At 36.2% G+C, this 22803-nt stretch overlaps 1 protein-coding gene across 4 annotated transcripts in view; it reads right to left on the bottom strand.

Moving 5' to 3' along the window:
* The window catches only part of LOC136257200 (serine/threonine-protein kinase DDB_G0283821-like), a 113433-nt gene extending 105080 nt beyond the window's left edge, over positions 1–8353 (bottom strand). Inside the window, exons 1-2 of one of the 4 annotated variants that reach the window (XR_010701831.1) lie at positions 7401–8341; positions 3949–4380 (exon numbers count right to left, since the gene is read on the bottom strand). Coding sequence is in view for 3 of the 4 variants with exons in the window: in XM_066050274.1 (XP_065906346.1) it covers positions 3949–4380; positions 7401–8297 (1329 nt within the window). In the remaining variant the exon portion in view is untranslated. Of the gene's footprint in view, positions 1–3948; positions 4381–7400 lie in introns of all 4 variants that reach the window. The other 3 variants (XM_066050274.1, XM_066050273.1, XM_066050271.1) reach the window with 3 other exon arrangements.
* Positions 8354–22803: the final 14450 nt, after the last annotated feature.

Below are 22803 nucleotides of genomic sequence, written 5' to 3'. Positions count from 1 at the left end.
CTACAGCCAGTAGTTGTGGGGAAAGCACCTGATTTTTGATAAATATTTGCTGAAAATGTGTGTATGTGCTTCTATGTATATTTCTTTGTTTGTCTGCACCAGCTGTTGGGCAGCTAAAAAGGTTTATTTTAAAACATATTGTGTCGTCTGTTCTATGTATATAGGTAGGAAATTTGAAGTTTGTATTTGAGTGAAATTAGTTTCTGAATATGGTGTAATCAGATTTTTCAATGGGCTGTATGAGTGCTGTAGTGCAACAGCACAGGCTAACAGAAATAACATATTCATCCAAGTTGTCTGTGTGTGGACATGCGTATGGCCAACAAGGCGATCAAATGTGAACATCATCCAGTTCCAACAATTGAAGATTTGATTCACACTTTGAATGGTGCAACAGTTTTCTCAAAATCAGATCTTCAGGCAAGTTACCATCAACTTACACTTGCTTCGGACTGCGGTTACATCACAATGTTTGCCACACACAAAGGTCTTTGGCGATATGTCAAGATTAAATTTCAGCACCAACTCTGCAAGTGAAATTTTCCAGAAAACAATCAATGAACAGATTCGTCACATTCCGGGTGTGCTGAACATCAGTGATGATGTCATTGTTTTTGGTAAAACTCAAGCAGATCATGATGCATCCCTTCATGCAGTGTTTCGCAGGTTTACAGTAGTCAACGTGACATTCAACAAAAATAAATGTGAATTTAACAAACAAACCTTCTTTGGATTTGTATTTTCAAACAAGGGTATCTCTCCAGACCCTAACAAAGTAGAGGCAATTAACAATGCCCTCTACCAACAACCACAGGTGCAGTTAGAAGTTTTCTTGGCATGGCGACATATTGTGCCAAATTCATCCCCAAGTTTAGTGATGTTTCAGAGCCTCTACATCAAATGGCAAAGAAAGATGAACCTATTATATGGGATGACAAACATCAACAATCTTTTACCATGATCAAGCAATTGCTTACTTCAGCAGATGTGATGGCATATTTCAGGTTGTTGCATACACAAGTAGCGCCCTTTCAGTAGTGGAATGGCGATACTCTTAAAAAGAAAGGGCAATAGTCTGGGCAATTGAAAAGCTTCATGTGTACCTATACGGGAGTCACTTTACCGACTGTAAACCCATCAAACTCATTTTCAGCAATCCAAAGTCAACACCTCCAGCTTGTATAGAGCTGGAATTTAAGGCTTCAGGGTTATGATTTTGAAGTAGTTCACACGCCAGGAAATGGTAACCCTTCAGATTATTCGTCCCGGCACCCTTGTTTCGTCAATGAAGATAACCAATCACCATGACAGATGAGTATGTAAATTTCCTTGTATCTCGTGCAATCCTGAAGGCCATGACACTCACTGACATACAACAAGCAACAGTGGTGGACACAACATTACAATGTTTGATTCACTTGATTCAAATAAGTTGTGGACAGATCTCAATCATTTACCTCCAAAGTTTCAAGATGCTGACATTGCAGAATTGCAAGCATTTCAGTGCGTTAAAGAGGATTTGAATGTCACCACACAAGAAAATGTAATTCTTCATGGAAGTCTTATTGTTGTACCTACAGCTCTCTGTGAGAGAGCGATTGCTCATGAAGGTCATCAAGGACTAGTGAAAGCAAGACAATTACTTTGTGAAAAGGTCTGGTTTCCTAAGAATGATGAGTATGTTAAACATAAGATTGGCCTGCCAAGCAAACAGTGGTAATAGTCGATTACACATGTCTTTGTTGCCCCCCAGAACCATGACATACTGTTCACATGGATTTCTGTGGCCCGTTTCCTACTCGTGAGTATCTTTTTGTAGTTATTGATGCATGTTCTTGCTTTCCTGAAGTAGAGATAGTCTACTCAACGTCAGCTGCTACCATAATCCCAAAAATGGACAAAAATGTTGCATCACATGAGATACTATCAATAGTGAAGAGTGACAATGGACCACCAATCACAAGCAATGAAATCAAACAGTACATGGAAGAGAATAGAATACAACACCATAAGATAATTCCACTGTGGAAATTCAGAAGCTGAGAAATTTATGAAACTGATGGCAAAAGCTATTCATGCAGCACAGACAGAAGGAAAAGTATTGAAGAAACACTTACACAAATTTCTGCTCAATTATCAAGCAACACCTTATTGCACCACTAAGTGTTCTCCTGCTGAATTATTGTTCAATCAAAAGATAAAGAAGAAGCTTCCACAAATTCCGATGAACACAGCTTGTGAAGTACAATACAATGATAAAAAGGCCAAGGGTACAATGGAAAGCTATGCTGATGCTAAAAGAGGAGCAAAACCATCTCAAATCAAAATAGACGACTTGGTCCTTGCATGCCAAAGAAAACAAAACTGTCAAGCTTTCCACACCCTATGATACTTTACCATTTTGTGTTATACACAAGAAAGGGGCGATGATCACAGCTCAGAGAAATGGTAAATACATGACTTAGAATGCCTCTCACTTCAAAGCAGTACACCCAGTGTTGCAAGAAATTACAAAGGAGGGGGAGGTATCAGATGGAGAACATTAAACTAGATTTTGAACAAACTCTGAACACCTATTACAGTTGTAACTGCATGCATGATTTTTGATCAGAGTAAGAGGTATGTGGCATTGCAATTATATTTGATTTAGGTGTATTTATATATTGTACTTTTGGCTATATACATGTGCAAGTGTCATCAGTATCTTCGAGAATCTGCATGATTCGTGACTGATTGAACATTATAGCAATCTGTAAAGTTGTTGATGTAATTTATTGTGGATTCCTTCATTTCCCTGCAGGTTATGCCTTGGCATGGAATGACACAAACCTTGGAACAGGAGCTCAATCGAATGGACCTTATTATTGTTTTTATACAACTGGCAAACTAGTTATATGCGTACACTTCGTAGCGTGCGACTTGCTGGTTTCAATATGCAATTGAACAACCAGGGAAAATCCAAAGGGATTCCCTCAAGTCTCGCAGGTCACACATGTGAGTCTCATGCAACCACACGCAATGTTGCTCATGAGTGATACTGTGTAGTGAAAAAAGTGTGGACAGCCAAACTTTCAGCTTTGTATGATGAATATTCTCGGAGTTATAGTGATAGACAGTTGGAACAGCAATAGGTTCAATTTGTACAGCAATTATACAGCAGATAAATTACAGGCAGTTATTTAAACCATTATAACGCACATATGAAACAAGCTATGAAGACAGGACTTGGCTTAATCTGTTTACCATGAACTGGCAAATCCACCAAGGTATAGTGTGCTCCCAGTACTCCTATGTGTAGACAAAGAAAGAGGCCATACCAATAAAGTATGACAACAGTAAACCTTAGTTCTACTACATTATAAATAAGTGCGAATAACTCAATTTAGCCATACGACCATCAAACAATTCTTTTTTACTCTCTATGAACAGGCGATCTGACTGTGCATGGATTTTGTTGATCTAAGCTTTTTTCAGTGTGGACTGAAGCGATTAAAACTTACATAATTTTTATGTAGCATGAGTACCTAGTATATTTCAATACGTTTTTTCAATAAGTGTGTCATTGACAGGAAGAAAATTAATTTCACGCATACTTAACTATGTGCTTCCAAAATGAGATGATTTTTGGTATGAAAATGCCTAATTTCAGTTGCCCATATACCAAATTAAAGCAAAATTACTCAAGGCATCTCCACATCCCTGAGAAAGATACAAGCCTTCAAAAAACTTGGCTTAGTTTGTACTTTCTTGTTTTTGTCTTTTTGCACACTTAAAACTGCTGCCATAAAATGCAAACACATTATCCAATTGCCTTGAATTTGGCACACCTTTGAGTAGAAGTTGGTTGTGCTTGTACAAATCATAGCCATATAATGTACATACGTAGCACTACAGAATTTATGCATGAACTAAATTTAGGCCATTAATATGCTTTTTTATTACACATACTCTTTCCTTTTCTCCATCTACTTCAGAGCACAAGTTGGAGGGGTTAGTGGGAGATACCAATTCCAATTTTGCCATGGCCTTGTTTTTTCCTGGTATTTCTTTGATAGTAGAATGTTCTTCATTTGTTTGATCAAGTCCCTCCAAACATTTATCATGCTTTTCTTGCATTTGACCAAGTTTTTCCTTCAGCTGGTCACGTTCTCCATTTATTTGTTTAAATTCCTTCTTCAGTTGACTGTGCTCTTCTTTCAGTTGACAAAGCTCTTGAACACAGTCTCCATCTACGCGACCAAGTTCCTCTTTCAGTTGACCATGTTCTTCTTTCAATTGGTCATACTGCTCCGTTTGTTCTTTTAGAGCAACTTCTCTTGTTGAGTTGGCTTCGCTTAGTTGTTTTTCCATGCTTTTAATCTCCTCTTCTAACTTCCTTTTCTGCATAATACAAATAAAGTGTGAGTACATTCATTTTTTGGGAAAAAAAAATGAATCTGTGTAGGCCCGGTTATAAATTTCACTGCATAACATAATAGAAACTAGTGCAATTAAATTCAAAAATGACATGTACCTACTACAGCATAGCAATGTGAAAAATCCCCTACATGGCTTATTACTACCATATGTTCCAAGCCAAAGTAGGGATTTTCCCACATAGCTATGCTGTAATAGCTACCATCATCATATCATAATATAGTATGATAGTACTGCATAGTAGGGACCACAAAGGTTTGGGCATGGCCCATGAAAAAACATCACCCAAAAACCAGCCTCACTTTTCCGTGACGACGATGAAGCAGCATTGGTTAAGTAAAACTAAGCCCAAACAATGCTTTCAATAATTCGCTATGAATTTTTTTTAAATTATTAAACGAAACTTTCTAGTGACTGACTGACTGACTGACTGACTGATGCCTTCAGACAAGCATAACTCAATAACAGCTAAGGCTATGCGGGCTTGATTTTTTCACTGTTCGATATTGCTTCAGTCGGACATGTGCCTTTTGGCATATTGCAGTACATACAATGCATTCTTCACGGACTTACCAGTGTTCTCCTTTGTGTCTCATTCAAAAGGTGTCAATTTGGCGGTAGCATGTGATGGCTTCCCTTTGTAACAGAAATTGTCTGTACTTTCATAGTGGCTACTTTGGTTGCAGATGACTATTATGTGCTTTTTGAACAGCTCTTGATTCATAATACTGTGTAACAGGTTGAATATATATACCTGTAGCTGACAATGAAGCATAATGGATACTTCACTTTTCAGACAATAATTGATAGCTGGGGCACGCGGCGCGACATCTTTCTTTTGATGCAGTATGTGCACATGGGTTCACCAGTCATAATATTTTATTTCACAAAAAAGTTAACAGAAAAGTGCACAAAAAAATTGGAATTTTCAACTAGATCATAGCACATCGATAAAAGTACTGAAACAAGTAGCCGGAATAGTGCATGATATCAAGAATATATGAAACCAAGGGGGTCGAACAGTGTATTAGCCTGTGATTAATGATTTCGTAAAATAACACGGATATTTCAGTAATTGATCGTTTACACGAAATGATAATTTGAAATGCGTACGTGGCAATTGGTCTTGTTTGCCAGTTTTCCATGTTATTCAACCAAGTATTCAACAGTTATTGTACAAGGAAAGTGTAGTAAGGACCCAAGATAACCCCAGCTAGCTGAAACAACGGTTGCACAAACAAGTGTGTTACCATACCTTCAGGGATCCACTTGGCAGTGCCAGAACTTTAACATTAGCCATTTCCCTTTAATGCTATCATATTTTCACTTGGTTTAGTGGTCAAATTGGGCTAAATACAACAACCCTTAATGGCAATATAACCGAACAAATAGTGAAATATCCGTGTTACTTCACACAATCATTAATCACAGGGTAATACACCCATTTGATACTCTTTGTTTCTATTATATACTCTTGATGATATTAAATCACAGTAAAACAATAAGAAGTGTTATATCCCTACTGTGCTCAAGATACCATAATGGAAATTTACAGTAGGGATATAACACTTCTTATTGTTTTACTGTGATTTAATATCATGAATACACTACTCCAGCTTGTTTCAGTACTTTTTATTGATGTGCAATGGTCCCTACTCTAGTTAAAAATTTCAATTTTTTTTGTACACTTGTTCATATATTGTTTCACCATGTTTTAATTTATAATGCTAGTTTGATACCTTTTTTGCTAAAGCATAGTTTTGTTATATATGTGTGGCTGTGACTGGTTTATTAGATTATCTCAATCTCCCTTATCTTAAGTGAGTTACACAATAGATTGGGAGGGGGGAGGGGTTGCAGTGTCTTGTTTTATACAGCAAAAGTGGGTAATTGGAAAAGGCGGATACGGTTGGACATGGACACGGACATTTTCAAAAAGCATTTTTACATTTATGTAACAGTTATTTTTCATATCATACCTAATGTTGTTTTTACAGCAGCATTCACTTCCAGACCCAGGAATCGATCTTGTCATAGCACTTATCCATATATAAGCGCAAGTGAGAAGGTTAGACTAGCACTCTAAAGACCATACAGTGTTGTATACGTGCTCTAGAAATCTAATTCAGAATCATAGAGATTAATCTAGCATGTCCCAACCTAATCTCGTAGGCCAGGTCCTTGAAACCCTCCATACTTGATATAAGCGCCTGCGCCTTATACTAAAAGGCGTAAGATTGTAAATTTGGCCTGCTAAGCTAAGTTGCATGGGACATACACTGTTGTTTCTCAATTGTTAAATGCCTGTAAAACCCGAAGGGAAGGTAATTCACAAGATCTGAGGAAAGTCACCACACCCGTATTTCAGACCGCCAAAAAGAAACCACCTCAGAGCAAAGTTTACCTGTGTGTAAGTTAATACAGACTTCATTTTGCTATTACTTCTAATGTAAAAGCTGCTTTTACCATTAACAATTTTGCTCACGTGGAAGTAGTCCATTCTACTGTTTATACACTTCCTATTCTGCATGATGACTTAGTAAAGTTACATATTTTGCTGACACTTAACACATAGAAGTGGAAACTGCACAACATACAGTAGAATGCAACTTATGGTCTCTTATGCTAAAATAAAGTTTTATTAAAAATTTCATAGAAATGTACCAGAAGTTTTACTGTAGGTCACATTAATTGAAGACACTTTTGGACTAGCCTCACAGTTTCTTTATCCATAATTACAACATTTTTAATAATGTAACTGAGTTTGTAAAACTGGGTACGTGGGCACATGAACTTGTTTGCTTGTTAAAACTTTAGTGACTCATAACTTTATATACCCGTATGTTATGGCCAACCTTTTATAACCTTTCTAATTTAAATTACAAATATATTCTACTCCTGTACTGAGATTGACCTAGGGGTTTAGTTCGTGCCCGTATACCCAGTTATTGAAGGCATAGTCCCAATTATGTACTGTATCTTACTTCTTGAAAGAGTGATTCATGTTCTGCCTTCCAAGCAAGGATAGTTTTGGACACATGTGAAAACCTTTTAGCCATTGGTTCAATTTCCTTTAAAACTATATCAATTTTAGGACGGTTTCTTGGAGTGCGATTCAAACAGGAAGTGACTAAGGGTTTAAGATTTAATGTCATTTTATCAATACAAGGCTGATACATGACTTTCCTGGTAGTATGTGGCTGCTGAACAGGTAATGGCTCAGGCAGTGAACGGGTATCAATGTGTACGATTACTGTGCCATAAGAAAATATATCCACTGATGTTTCCAGACTATTGGGAGGTAACGAATACTCCGGTGGTGAAAAAACAGTTAAATCTGTCATACTTGACATCACAGTCCTAAAAAAATGAGATATACCAACATCACTTATCTTTGCTTGCAACTGGGTGTTCAGGAGTATGTTATCAGATGTCAAGTTACCATGCACAATTGGGAACTTCTTTAAGCAGTGCAAATATTTCACGCCCTGTGCCACATCCAGTAATATAGACAATTTAGTAGCAGCTGGTAGCTTGGAATGATCATGTAGTAATGTAGTTAGATTCATGTGCATCTTTTCCATCAATAGTACTGACGGCACTGTAGAGGCCGGTGAATTGTAATAGCCAATGAACTGGACTATCTTGGGATGTCGAAGATTTGCCCATTCGCGACATTTATTCAAGTAGTTATTCTTTGTCACCGGTTTTATTCCCAACTTCAGCGAAACATTCGAACGCAAATTCTTCGCAGCACAAACTGATCCAAAGTACCTTGCTTCAAAAACTTTCGCAAAGGTGCCATGTCCTATCTCTATCTTAGTTTCTTCCACATTTGTCAATTCCATCACCGCAACAAACGAGGCGGATTGGCCAGCCATGTTAATATGATATAATGCTCAAGTGAAGACTGACAGCCGGGTTGGTTTCAACATAGATTATATATATACAATCTATGGTTTCAATACCGGTACTTCCCAAACTGTTTCGTAGAATCAGCATAATTTTTTCATACGAATAAACTTTCGCGAATTGTGATACTTAGCGATGCAAACTTTCATGATTTTTTGTTGCAATAATTATGTAGCTAGCATACTCCTCAGTCTCCTCTATACTGAAATGCCTACTTCATCAGTCACACAGTACAATTATATTGCATAGTAAGGAAGCAGGGAGCAGTGGGTTGGGGGGTGTTAGGGTTTCGGAAACCTCTCTGAAATTTAACAGCTATAGTAGGCTCAGTAAACCATGCACCACTGAGTCTAACAGCAAAACTATAAATATACACAATCAATGGGAACAGCTGCAACATAGGAACCTTATTGGCTTATACAACAATTCGGTTATGCATGGAAAACCTTTATTATACTCATATTGTGGAAAGACACACGTAGCTACACTGTAGAGCCAGACAGCATCTAAACAGAAAACAGCAATCATTCACAGTCTATAGCTAGATGAGTACAAATTTTGAGACAACAATGTAACTTAGCATTTTGGTCATTGGACTGGATTGCATGGCCCAACCTGGTTTGGAATATTCCCTGCATTTAATTAAGTTTTCAGTCTGACTCCCCATGGGGTTGGCAAATCCAAGGTGGTTTTGAAATTTCGTAGTGAGTTATAGGTGTGTGTGTGTGGAGGGAGGTCTGGGGGTCACTGCTGACAGATATTGAACATTAAAATGCTTTAAACTTTACTAGATTCATAATTTCATGGGTGACAAACTGTTTTCAACATAATTATGCTTGGTTCCTTTTAAATTAGCTAAATCTAGTGTACTGCATGGTCAAATAATGTAATGATCCAAATGGCTGCATATTCAATTTCTCCAAGTAAAATAAAACTGCAATATTTTAGCTAGCTAAAATTTCTCTAAAATTCAAGTTAGTCTTAGATTCGTTCTATTAGAGTAGTTTGACTGCTGTGTTAGACTGCTTTATTACAAATCTTTTATTCAATGAATAGAATTTCAAGTTCTACTGCCTGCCTGCCAGACAAGCATAACTTAAGTCAACAGGCTTGATTATTTCACTGTTCAGTGTCACTTCAGTCTAACAGGTACCATTTGTATGTACAATACACGCATCATGGATATTCTTTGTCTTCTTTAGTGTCCCATTTCTTTTTGCTAACATCCCAAGGTTTAAATTTTAAACTTTGTTTGTTTTAAAATGTTTTAATCTTTGTTAAACAATGGTGTAAAACAGGCTGGATATACAGCTGAAAACAATGCATAATACTCTTCCACTTTTCACGTCAGCAACTAATAATAATGCAGTGCACCTAATTATAACTAATAGTTGTGGTGCACGAATCATCTGTGGTGACCGGACTGATTGCAGAGGCACTTCTCCTACTATATTATTATTCATTTGTAGCACTGTGCACATGTAATTGGCTGAACATAGCTGAAGAAGCATAATGGCCTCTTCACTTTCGAGTCAATAACTGTTAGTTGGGGTGTGTTCAGGAAAAAACATAACTCTGTTGCCATCCTTTCTTCTGATGTGGTATGTGCGAGTTCACTGTAGTCATAATAACAATGTTGCAAAAAGTAAATGGGCAGCTATAAGGAAAAATTAGGAATTTTAAGTTTGATGACTGATCATAGAAAGAAAAAGTATGGGTTGCCTAGACCCAGTGGAGGTTTAATCTGTATATTATATACACAACATATTATTAGTATAATAACATTATAACAAGTCAAGGAATTATAAGTTTGATTAGACCATGACTGAATTACATAATATATTTTTACAATAATGGAAATTTTTAGTTTACTATAATATGTCTACAAAGGAAATTATTTTCTTGAGGAAAACCCCTGCCTACACTTCTGATAACGCACAGCCACATGCACACACACATACACATCTTATGGCTCTATTCTTATAAACCATTATCAAATCTGCCAGCAACTGCATTCCCAGACCACAGAATCTTTGAACCACAATAATTTGAAAACCATGCATCTGGCTATAGTGTATAACACCTCTGTGTATTTATACGTATCCTGTGTATAGCTACATGCTTATTGAGAAGTGCAAAGCACTCATGGATGCTTTATACTGCACAGGATAACTACTGCAATAATTACAACAAATTACAGTGTGCATTATACTGCATAGTACTGGTAGTAAGTGAGCATAATATACTATAAAATGTATAGTAGTTCAAAATTAATGAAGAGCTACATTACATGTAACAGCAAGGCTTGACATCTCTAAACTTCACTAAACATACATCCAGGAGTCACCATACCACCTGCCAGTATTAGCAGCATCATGATTATACTGAGAGGTATTGACTGGTTGTGGTGTGTGGTATGGACCATGTTGGGAATGTTGCCTCACAAATGCAGTATAGTGACCTCCACGTAGTGTTCCTCCATGATGTACCACCATACACTCCATAGAGACCATACAATATCTCATTGTCTTTATCAGCCATTGTCTGTGTAACAAGAACATTAAATATAATTGCTATGCATGTTTGTAAAATGTTATTGTGTGATTGCTGATGCTTACTGCATGTCAGTACTACTTCGTCTCTCTATGTAATAAATGAAACAGAATGTAAAAGTACAATATCTATAAATCTAATATATATATAAAATAAATCTTGTCTAATATTAGTCAATAAATGTATTGATGAATTCTATCAAGGAATATGCAGCTATGCATGTAGCCAAGTAAGTGAATTTGTAACTTCTATGTATCTGTTATTGTTTATAGTCTTTCTTTTGTGCAATGTTAGCTATTTTTAACATCAAACTATCCAACTTTTGATGTATAAAGTTTAAAAGTAGCTAAACATTGAGACTATACCCATGGTGCTAAGTAATGATATTTAATAAATCTAATATAACATAGTACAATATCTATAAATCTAATATATAAAATAAATCTTGTCTTGTATTCTATAAATCTAATCAACATCTCTAATCCTTTGAGTATTTGAACACCAACGTGTTACTCCAACTGTACAAATCTTTTGTTTGTCCCATATTAGAATATGGAAATATTATATGGTGTCATTGCAAACTGCAATAGAACTCTTAATGCATTGTACATAGCTCCATAGATCAATACTCACTAATAAAACAGTCCCTTTGTAGTGAAATAGTCTAATAGAGTGCTCACTGATTAAAAATGTTCCAAGAAAATTTTAAGAAATGTTGCTAACCTACAAATGCAAGCACAATGGGAAGACTGAAGAGCATAATGGATGGGAAATTCCTTAAAGCAAACAAAAAGCAAAGAGTCAGAAGTCTGCAAAAGAACTTGAGTGTATATACACACATATATTATGTGTGTATGTGTGTGTGTATACACGTACACCCTACTTGCAGTACCCGAATACAATCACTAGTACAATATGGAGCCATGTTAAGGACAAGAGGGAAAGAGACATGTCGACCATATTTTGTAACATCATAAAATCTGATATTAAATCTGAAGGAACAATAGTGGTATAGTGGATTAGACTTCGCTTGCTCACACGACACTCAACCATATCCCCCTTTTAGCTATGGGTGTAAACATAAAAATATATAGCTCCTAGTTAACCAGGGGTGAATCTAGGGTTGGGGTGCACCATGACCAGGAGTATTTGACTGCTCTATTAGAGTATCTTAATCTTTTGTATAGAATTTTTATTTATTTGGGGGGATGGGGGACATGTCCCCTGTGCCCCCCTCTGGATCTGCCAATGTACATGTATATACATATTAGTTAACATCATTAGCTAGTGGGCTACCTGCCTATACATCAACTTCAATAGTTACTATTTGAGCCCTATTGACATTTGAACTTGTTGTTTTTATGTAAGACATCCAGTTTGGTGAACTCAGACAAGGACTGTTTCAACATTGTGCCAGCCATAACTTACACCAACAGCACAAATGAAACCTTTTCTTTTTGGTAATGTAATAAAACTGTCCCATCAGGTTGTTCTTCAGAATCCATGTCATTGGTATCCTCTGATGCAGCATCTATAAAAGAATTATTATGAAAAACTAAAGTTTAACTCTCACTATCTGTACATTGGCATTAGTAGTAGGGTCTGCATTTTGACCTATATGTCTTGGGTGGCTGCACCAGTGATCACATTTCCATTTTCATCAGAAGACGGTAGCCAGTGTCTGAGACTCTATATGACTGCTACTAACATAAACATGTGCAAATAGACAGTTTTGGGAGTAACGCGTTACTTAAAGTAACGCATTACTTATGTAACACGTTACGTAATATTATTATTACTTTTGTGGTAACAAAGTAATATAACGAAATACGCTATAAAAGCAGGTAATATAACGCAAGCTACTTTACTTACAAATGTAACGCGTTACCTAAGTAATATAGCTATTGTAACGAGTCTAATGTTACGTAATACTATTACTACAAGTAACGAAGTTACTAATCTCGTTAGTTATCCTCTAAGTAACGCCTAGCCACAACGAAATAACGAGGCCTACTGAATGAAGCTTATTCACCAGCTTCTTACTTATAACCAAAATTTGCATATTGTCCAACAACGCAATTATGTCACATGATAAGGTGGTAGTTTCACACGTGACAGCTTAAGGCTGTGGACACAAAGTAATATAATATGTAATATTATTATAGTTTATTTTATGGGTAATATGTAACTGTAACTAAATAGTTCAGTAGCAAGTAATATGTAATATGTAACTAGTTACTTTTACAAAGTAACTTGCTCAACAATGCAAATAGAAGCATAATCAAGACACACGGTAGTGTGTCATGCGGCCCAAGAAGCCGGCGCGTAACACCGTGAGTATATTGACAGGAAGAAAGAAAACGCAATTTTCGCACCTCCGTAGCTCTGTGCTTCCTTGATGAAACAAGACGATTTTTGCTGTGGAGATGCCCTCCAACTGCAGCACTCCACATTCCAAATTTGAGCGAAATCGCTTCACGTGTTCACAAGATATGCGACTTTTTTCTTCTTCTTTTTCTTGTCGCACACTTACAAAAACTGCTATAAAACGCGAACGCCACATCCGATTGCCTTGAAATTTGGCACACAGAAGGGGGATATAAAGGCGCATCTCGGTACCAACGTTGGCTGGAATACAATAAACAGGCAAAGGGTTATGAGCAATTATTCACGAAAAATAACACCAATATGTTGTCACGCCTACAGGGTAAACCGCGTATGGGAAGAAGCTGAAAATCGGTGGGTGTATAGGTTAACTATTGAACCTCAAACCTTTTGTGGTTTGAAAGAAATCGAGCTAAAAACCAGGAAGATACAACGAAAAAACCAACAGTGTGTAACAATTACGCAATCGAGATTAGCTAATAAAAAAAACGACTGCTTGCCATGCCTACCAGATAAACCGCTTGGGGTAATGCTTTGAAAATCGTTGTACAGATGGAGTAATCATCTTAGAAAGGCGCAGAAGAATCAGACTTAAAGCCACGGAGTTATAACACGAAATCCAACTTGGTGCAGCAAGTGCGAGATCGGGATACTCTAATAGAGCAGTCATCCTAATAGAGCAGTCACCCTGAAGAGAATTCAAGAGATCAGCTAGAAATAAGAAACCTGTACAGAGATCAGCTACACACAAGTCACCCTGTAGAGAGATCAGCTAGAAGAAGTTACCTTGTGGGGAGTTCATGCAATATGGAAAGAGATAGTTCAGCTAAGTACAATCACTACAATTTATTCTTAATTTAATCTGTTGTACTATATACTCCATATGGAGGTTTCTGTACAGTAAACAAATAATTACATAACCAATAACCAAGTAATAATAATAATAATAAGTGACGTCATAAATAATTAATTAATTAATTAATGTACAACGAAACTACTTAGCACACACACAAATGCTCACCGGGATTGTGTTAGACGGCAGTAAAACAGGAAAAATAAAAAGGGATTTTTTCTTCCGTGCCTTCGTTATTGAATACAGTTTTCCATATAACGCCATCCTTTTTCAGTGCCTGACAACCAGTAACTCGTTAGTTACCACTCGTAAAACCTATTTGCGTGCCCAGAAACTAGTAAGGCCGGTTTGTAGCTCATAGCAACCAATTCAAATGCGCTGCGCCGCCTGCGCGTTAAACCAGGCGCTTGACTCCTTGTCTCCTATGAGGGAAAGCACTATTATTGGTGGAAGCAACGATGTTTTCTTACTTGGAAGTTAGTTCTATGTAATGTACTCCAACTATTACTTTACTGCAAGTAGTTTTTAGGGTATTCCATTTGAGTATTAAAATGCGCAAAAGCATTAGAATACACTTACGAGATTTTAGCCAATAGTCAGTAGGGGAAAAGTCTTATTATTGGACCAAATTTACAAGTGTGTACTACTGTCAAATCACTGATACTACGCTGTGTGGTCTGTTATTTAGTGACTAGTCCATAAGTGGTGACTTACTATTTGTAGCTACTGTACAAGCATTGTTTAGCTATTGAAAAGGTAGCAAAACATAATTTCTATGATAAAAGACTCTGTTTACTGTGCTCAGGATCGAGTAAGGGGCACCAAGAAATAGTTTTTCATATAGAGCAGTCGTTCTTATAAGACTTGTTTGTGTTTCATGTGTATGCAGCTTCTGTAGACATATCAGTACTGTGCATGTTGTACACTAATGATGCAGACACATGTGTCATAAGATAAATAATATACTTTGAACATTTGCTTTTACCATATGCTTGCAGCACTAGATGTGCGACTGCTGGTCAAGACAAATCTATTGTAGATAACATGGCTTATAGCTACTATAGCATTCAAACCAATATTGTTAACATTGAGTAATAATGACTACAATAGCAGTGCAAATGTAGATGTAATGAGCTATTCAATTTGTGGATGGTAACAGTGTTAGTGGAGTTTGTACTAAGATTCTGTCTTATAGCAGTGCTGCCTGTTCACGTCCCAAAACAAACCCAAAGATTCACTCGCAAACAACTATAAACTTGTTGCTAACTACTTGCATAACAATAGTCTATATATCGCATACATACAGTATGCTATAGGATACTAATATAATTATGTTCTAGTTAAATGTCTGTTGTTACATATAGCTTGTAATGTATGACTGTGTACAGTACGTATGTATGATGACTTACGATATGTGACCGTCTCAGCGAATACCTGTCTAGTTCGCACAAGCATGAGTATTTAGAAAATAGAAATTTTAAAATAATCCGTAAAATTACACATGCTACCAAAAAAAAATATGCAAGTTTTTATCGGGCCAGTACTCAAAGAAGGAAGATTCAAATCAATTAAACTATGCACCATCTTTGTTTTAGAATCTTCCAATGGTTTGTGTGTCACGTGAGTTTGTTTACAGAGCAGTAGACATAAACAAAGTTATTGCTGTTTTTTTTTAACAAAACCACCTTCATACCCTTATGCACAGGTGAATGCAAGGCAAAAACTATACCTTAGTTGGTTTGCCAATCCATGGTGAACATTGTAAGCCAAATTTCAACTTTGTAGACTAATCCAAATGGAAGTTACAGGGTATGACTGCGAATGCAAGCACCTGTAGTTTATTTTTAGTTTAGTCACCGTACAAATTGATTTCCTTGTTCTTCCTACTTTCTAGCACTGTAATTCCAAAACTACTCACCACAGAAGGCTGAAACTTTGGTGAACCATTTCTTGGACTATGCAGATAATGCTGAGAAATAAAAAAATATTTGGAGGTTGTGCGAACTAGACAGGTTTTCACTGAGATGGTCACATATGTGATTATTGTATGTACATTCAGTAAAATTAAGTAGTGGATATCATTCAATCTTTCTTTAATAATGTTACTCTGTGTTGTGTTGGCCGGTCCATCTGTAATGCTATAATTTTTATACCATACTGTAGTATTGTTACTAGGTTTTACTGAGAATAAAGCAGATGGGGTTGATAATGGTCCTATTCAGTGTCATACATGGTATTGGGGACGTTAGCTTTATATAAGTTGACCATATAATATTATTAATTGTGTACACCGAGCACAGAGTTGACGTTTGTTTTCTGTGTAATAGTGTTGTGAACCGGTATGGAAAAACTGATTAACTGGTATTGTCTTTTGCCCACTTACTTGGTAGACTTCTGCTGACAAGTGATAATGTCATAGCATAACCTCAAAGCATGTGTAAATGCTGTGTAACAACAGAATAATATTTAGGCAATTTGCAGTTGTCAATTTGGCAAAATACACACTATTTAATTTTTATTAAATTTACTGGTAAATTGGCTCTACACTGTTGCAGATGTTGTAGGCTGACAGAAGGATGAATTTGTATCCTGAATGTTTGTTGTGCTGAAATGTCTGCCTTGTAGATTTAGTGTTCAGTCACAGTGAGCTGTCCACTGATCCCTTTCATAGGGTTAGATCATCCGATGCGCAATCAAATATCTGGATTGGATCATGTGTGCGATGGATCAATTAGTTCACTTTGAAGTGTTTTAACTTAGTCCTGCTATATACAATCTATTTTTTGTGAGCCACACCCACTTATCGTTATCATGTACAGGGTGTGTATCTCGAAGTAATACAGTAAACCTTTGATTTCTTTAGGATGTCATATCAAGTTACACATACAGTGTTGACAATGTCATCAGTGGACTGCTTATTGCAAACTACAAGGGTTATTGAAACTTAATGCTGAGTAGATACCTGACCAACTAACACATTAAAAGTGACTATAGGTATTGCATCATCGCTTCGAGATATGCATATGCACAGGCTATATACTGAAGTAGGATACTCTCCTCTCTTTATATATGTGACCGGATTTGACAAAACCAGGCTTATACACACATCCAATTTAATGACTTTGAAGGAACATAACTCAATGTAGATGTATACAATCAGTTTCATATTTGGACCTGCTATTTCATAATTGTATGAAAAGAACGTGTGAAAATTCCAGGGCAATAGCATGTTGGGTGATCAAGTTACAGTAGGTTAAAGGCAAAGAATTGGATGTGTGTGGAAGCCTGATTTTGTCAAATCTGGTCACATATTATGAACTCTTGCTAGTGGCCATGGGCTTGGCTCCATGTAAGCTCACAGACAGTATCAAACATAAGATTCATGCAGACTGTAATACTCTAATTGATAAATGAATACAAGCAGCGTCTTATAATTAGAGTGAACTTGTTAGTTTGTGCGTAAAATCACTGATAGAAGCAGTTTTTCTTATAAATAATACTTGTTCGTGTTTCATGTATACAGCTTTCCTAGACATATCAGTACTGTCCATTTGGTGCATATAGGCACACATGTCAGAGAATGATAGTATAGGTTTGAGCATCTTATTTAAAGATCACTTTCACCATACCTTGCAGCAGTTTGAATGTGTGACTACTGGTTAAGACCAATCTATTGTAGATACACTTTTCTGTACACTTCGTAGAATGAAATTAATTTGTGTATGAACATGGCTTATAGCTACCATAGCAAATAAACCTATCACTTTACAATTATATTGGAGTACTGTTGGCTACAATAGCAGTGCTAATGTAAATGTATTGAGCTAGTCATTTTGGGAGTGGGTAGCCATGTTGGTAGTGTGCATACTAAGATTCTATCATATAAACTATTGGCATATAGCTTATAATGTATGTGGACAGTATAGATCCTCGCTAACCCAAACTCCTGTAATCTAATCCCAACAGTAGAAATGACTGTTCTATTAGGGTATTTTGAGAACAAGTGTTTGTTCTATTACAGTATTTGAATAGGGTTCTGTATATGTGACCGAATTTTACAAAACAAGGCTTCCACACACATCCACTTTTATGACTTTGAAGTACCATAACGTGATGTAGCAGTAAGCCATTAGTCTCAAAGTTTGACCTGGTATTGTACTATGCTATGGAAGGACTATGTGAAAAGTTGAAGCCAATAGCTTGCTGAGTAGTCAAATTACAGCTGGTCAAAGTCAGAAAATTGGATGTGTGTGGAAGCCTTGTTTTGTCAAATTCGGTCACATATAGTTTATAATCTGAACAATTTTACTACTTTATCAACTTGAGAACAGTGCTGTTCAGATTATTGAGGATCCACTGTTTAATAAATTGCTATAATATCCATTATTAGCTTACAATGTGCGACTGTTGTGCGCACATATGATAAAATTAAGTGATGGATAACTCCCAATCTTTTTATGATAATTTTTCTCTGTGTTGGTTGATCCATCTGTTTCCCTATAATTTTGATAACATACTTTAACATTGTTACGAAGTTGTACTGAGTTTTCAGTGTCTTTGTATTGGTACAGGTGACATCAACTTTATAATATTACCATGTATTTTGTGTATGTACACTGTGCACATGGCTTTCCCCTTGTTATCTGTACAGTGGTCCTTCTATTATTTAAATTCATTAAATAATGGGAAGTTAAAACCGATTGATTTATACACAGAATTCCATTCAAATACTCTAATAGAACATACATTGTACACTCTGAAACAAAATACTCTAATAGAACAGTCACTTCTGTTTGAATAACAAAACATTTGGGTATCGATGGCCGAACATTAAAGGGACCACTGCACTGGGGATATGTAACCTATTAGAGTATTTTCCATTACATGAACATTCTATTAGAGCATGTGTATGTTTTATTAGAGTAGTTGAACATAACTCTATATAAACAAATGGGCTTCATTTATTTGAACAAATTCACTTAACTGGAAGCTTTTAATGTTGAACTGAAACAGATGTTCGGATAATGGAGGTCCTACAATACTTATTATACATCACAGTTAGACAAAGCAAATACAAGTTGTTTTATATGTTAACAAATTTACTTGGTTATGTGTGACCCGGTCCTAGTAATAATAATAATAATAATAATAATAATAGCTAGAAGAAATCACCTTGCAGAGAGTTCAGCTACTAAGAAACCATCATGCAGAGAGTTCAGCTACAAACAAATCTCCCTGTAGAGAGATTAGCTAGAAGAAGTTACCTTGTAGAGAGTTCAGCTACAGAGAAACCATTCTTTAAAGAGCTCAGCTGCAAACAAATCACCTGTACAGAATTTAGCTACAAAAAAATCACCCTGTAGAAAGATCAGCTAGAAAAAGTTACCTTGTAGAGAGTTCAGTTACAAAGAAACCACCATGTAGAGAATTCAGCTACAAACTAGTGACCCTGTAAAGACATCAGCTAGAAGAAGTTACCTTGTAGAGAGTTCAGCTACAAAGAAACTATTATTTAAAGAGCTCAGCTGCAAATAAATCACCTGTACAGAATTTAGCTACAAACAAATCACCATGTAGAGAGATCAGCTAGAAGAAGTTATCTTGTAGATAGTTCAGCTACAAACAAATCACCCTGTAAAGAGATCAGCTAGAAGAAGTTAACTTGTAGAGAGTTCAGCTACAAAGAAACCATCATTTAGAGAGTTCAGCTTCAAACTAGTGACCTTGTAGAGACATCAGCTAGAAAAGTTACCTTGTAGATAGTTCAGCTACAAAGAAACCACCATGTAGAGAGTTCAACTGCAAGGAAATCACCCTGTAGAAAATTCAGCCACAAACAAATTGCCCTGTAGAAAGATCAGTTAGAAGAAGTTACCTTTTAGAGAGTTCAGCTACAAAGAAACCATTCTTTAAAGAGCTCAGCTGCAAACAAATCACCTGTACAGAATTCAACTACAAACAAACCACCCTGTAGAGAGATCAGCTAGAAGAAGTTACCTTGTAGATCGTTCAGCTACAAATAAATCACCCTATAGAGAGATCAGCTACCTTGTAGATCATTCAGCTACAAATAATTCACCCTGTAGAGAGAGCATCTAGAAGAAGTCACCTTGTAGAGTGTTCAGTTACAAAGAAACCACCATGGAGATTTCTGTAATCAATATATGTAGCTATTATATATATAATTTGTACATTTACTGATAAAATATTTAAAGTACATCTACTTCATCTTTTCTTCTCCTGTAGTAAAAAAAAAGATAGGTTAAAAAAGTCCCAAAGCTGGCCATAGGCCGGCTTTGGGGTATACAAATACAAAAAGAAATGAAATCTAATCCAAAACAGTCAAGCTGTAAAAAAAGTGTGCGGCCCTCAAAAAGGCTATGGTGAAAAAAGATGTGAAATCCAAGGTGGCGGCCAAGAAATGGCTGTGATGGTAGGTTAATGGTAAAAATTTAATAACGACAATTCAGGTGAATTTGGTGCCGCTTGGTCTTGGCACAAAATTCACCTGAATTGTTGTTATTAAAATTTTTACCATTAACCTACCATCACAGCCATTTCTTGGCCGCCACCTTGGATTTCACATCTTTTTTGACCATAGCCTTTTTGAGGGCCGCACACTTTTTTTACAACTTGGCTGTTTTGGATTAGATACAAATCAACAGGAATACCTTGTAGACTGAATTTATGGAGCAGACCAACTTCATACACAAATTCATCATCAGATTCTTCTTCAGTAGAATCATTGATGAAGCGGTGAGAGATAGCAGGGTCAAAATAACTATTAAGAAATTCATCATCATCACTAGAGTAGCTACTACCAATACTGTCATCATAGCTAGCAGTAGAGTCACTGTCAGTAGTGAGATGGCCATCATCTGAATAACAGGGAGAGGTCTTTAATAAAGTTGGAGTAGCAGTGATTATCAAATTTTCATCATCACTTTCTGATGATCTAGATTTGTAAGGAGAGTTTTTATTGTATAAATGTTCATCATTCTTTATCATATAACATCATCAATCCAAATAATTATGTTGCCTTCACCTCTCTAGCTGTCATTTTGTGCAGTTTTTACCTTGTGAGCATGTGATGATGGCTGGGTAGCTATCTCCTCCATGTTATTCTATTGCTACTTGCACTACTAATATTCTAATTTTGATCTGCTTTTAGTGTTTTAACTTTCTCATCTCTCTTTTTATTTTTGATATCCATTTGTTTACTTGCTGGTAGTAAATGCTGTGGTGCTGTATAACATTAACAATATAACAATTACTGTACATACAGTAGAAATTCATAACAGCATGCAACAATTTCAACCATGAAATTAGAATATGATGGTAGGTTGTAGGCTGTGATGGTAGGTTAATGGTAAAAATTTAATAACGACAATTCAGGTGAATTTGGTGCCGCTTGGTCTTGGCACAAAATTCACCTGAATTGTTGTTATTAAAATTTTTACCATTAACCTACCATCACAGCCATTTCTTGGCCGCCACCTTGGATTTCACATCTTTTTTGACCATAGCCTTTTTGAGGGCCGCACACTTTTTTTACAACTTGGCTGTTTTGGATTAGATACAAATCAACAGGAATACCTTGTAGACTGAATTTATGGAGCAGACCAACTTCATACACAAATTCATCATCAGATTCTTCTTCAGTAGAATCATTGATGAAGCGGTGAGAGATAGCAGGGTCAAAATAACTATTAAGAAATTCATCATCATCACTAGAGTAGCTACTACCAATACTGTCATCATAGCTAGCAGTAGAGTCACTGTCAGTAGTGAGATGGCCATCATCTGAATAACAGGGAGAGGTCTTTAATAAAGTTGGAGTAGCAGTGATTATCAAATTTTCATCATCACTTTCTGATGATCTAGATTTGTAAGGAGAGTTTTTATTGTATAAATGTTCATCATTCTTTATCATATAACATCATCAATCCAAATAATTATGTTGCCTTCACCTCTCTAGCTGTCATTTTGTGCAGTTTTTACCTTGTGAGCATGTGATGATGGCTGGGTAGCTATCTCCTCCATGTTATTCTATTGCTACTTGCACTACTAATATTCTAATTTTGATCTGCTTTTAGTGTTTTAACTTTCTCATCTCTCTTTTTATTTTTGATATCCATTTGTTTACTTGCTGGTAGTAAATGCTGTGGTGCTGTATAACATTAACAATATAACAATTACTGTACATACAGTAGAAATTCATAACAGCATGCAACAATTTCAACCATAGTTTCCATAATGTACAATAGGTACAAAACTTTCAGTGGAAGATCGGGGGGGGGGGGATTACAGGGATAAAATTTTTTTAGTGTACTAAGATCAAGATCTAGCTCTAATAGAGCAATCACTCTAATTGTAATTGCAATTTTAAAATTGTAAATTTTGGATAGAGGCGTAACCTGTACATCCAAATCATACACACAATTAAGCAGCTATATACCCATTAAAAGTCATACTATAGTGTCTGTCCAGCAGATTCTTACATTGATTAGGGAAATTTGAATCAATCACTGATTTGGGGTAAAGAATTCCAATCGCTAATCATCCTAACTTAAAAGGATAAGCAATTTGTATGTGTTTTGAATAATGTCGATCATGTTGTGCCCTCTTGTAGTTGTGATTGTGGAGAATGACAAAAAGTTCTCAGTATTTATGCTATAGAAATT

Source organism: Dysidea avara, chromosome 6, assembly GCF_963678975.1.
Source record: "Dysidea avara chromosome 6, odDysAvar1.4, whole genome shotgun sequence".
NCBI classification, from domain to species: domain Eukaryota; kingdom Metazoa; phylum Porifera; class Demospongiae; order Dictyoceratida; family Dysideidae; genus Dysidea; species Dysidea avara.
This window is presented reverse-complemented; position numbering and strand designations above follow the sequence as displayed.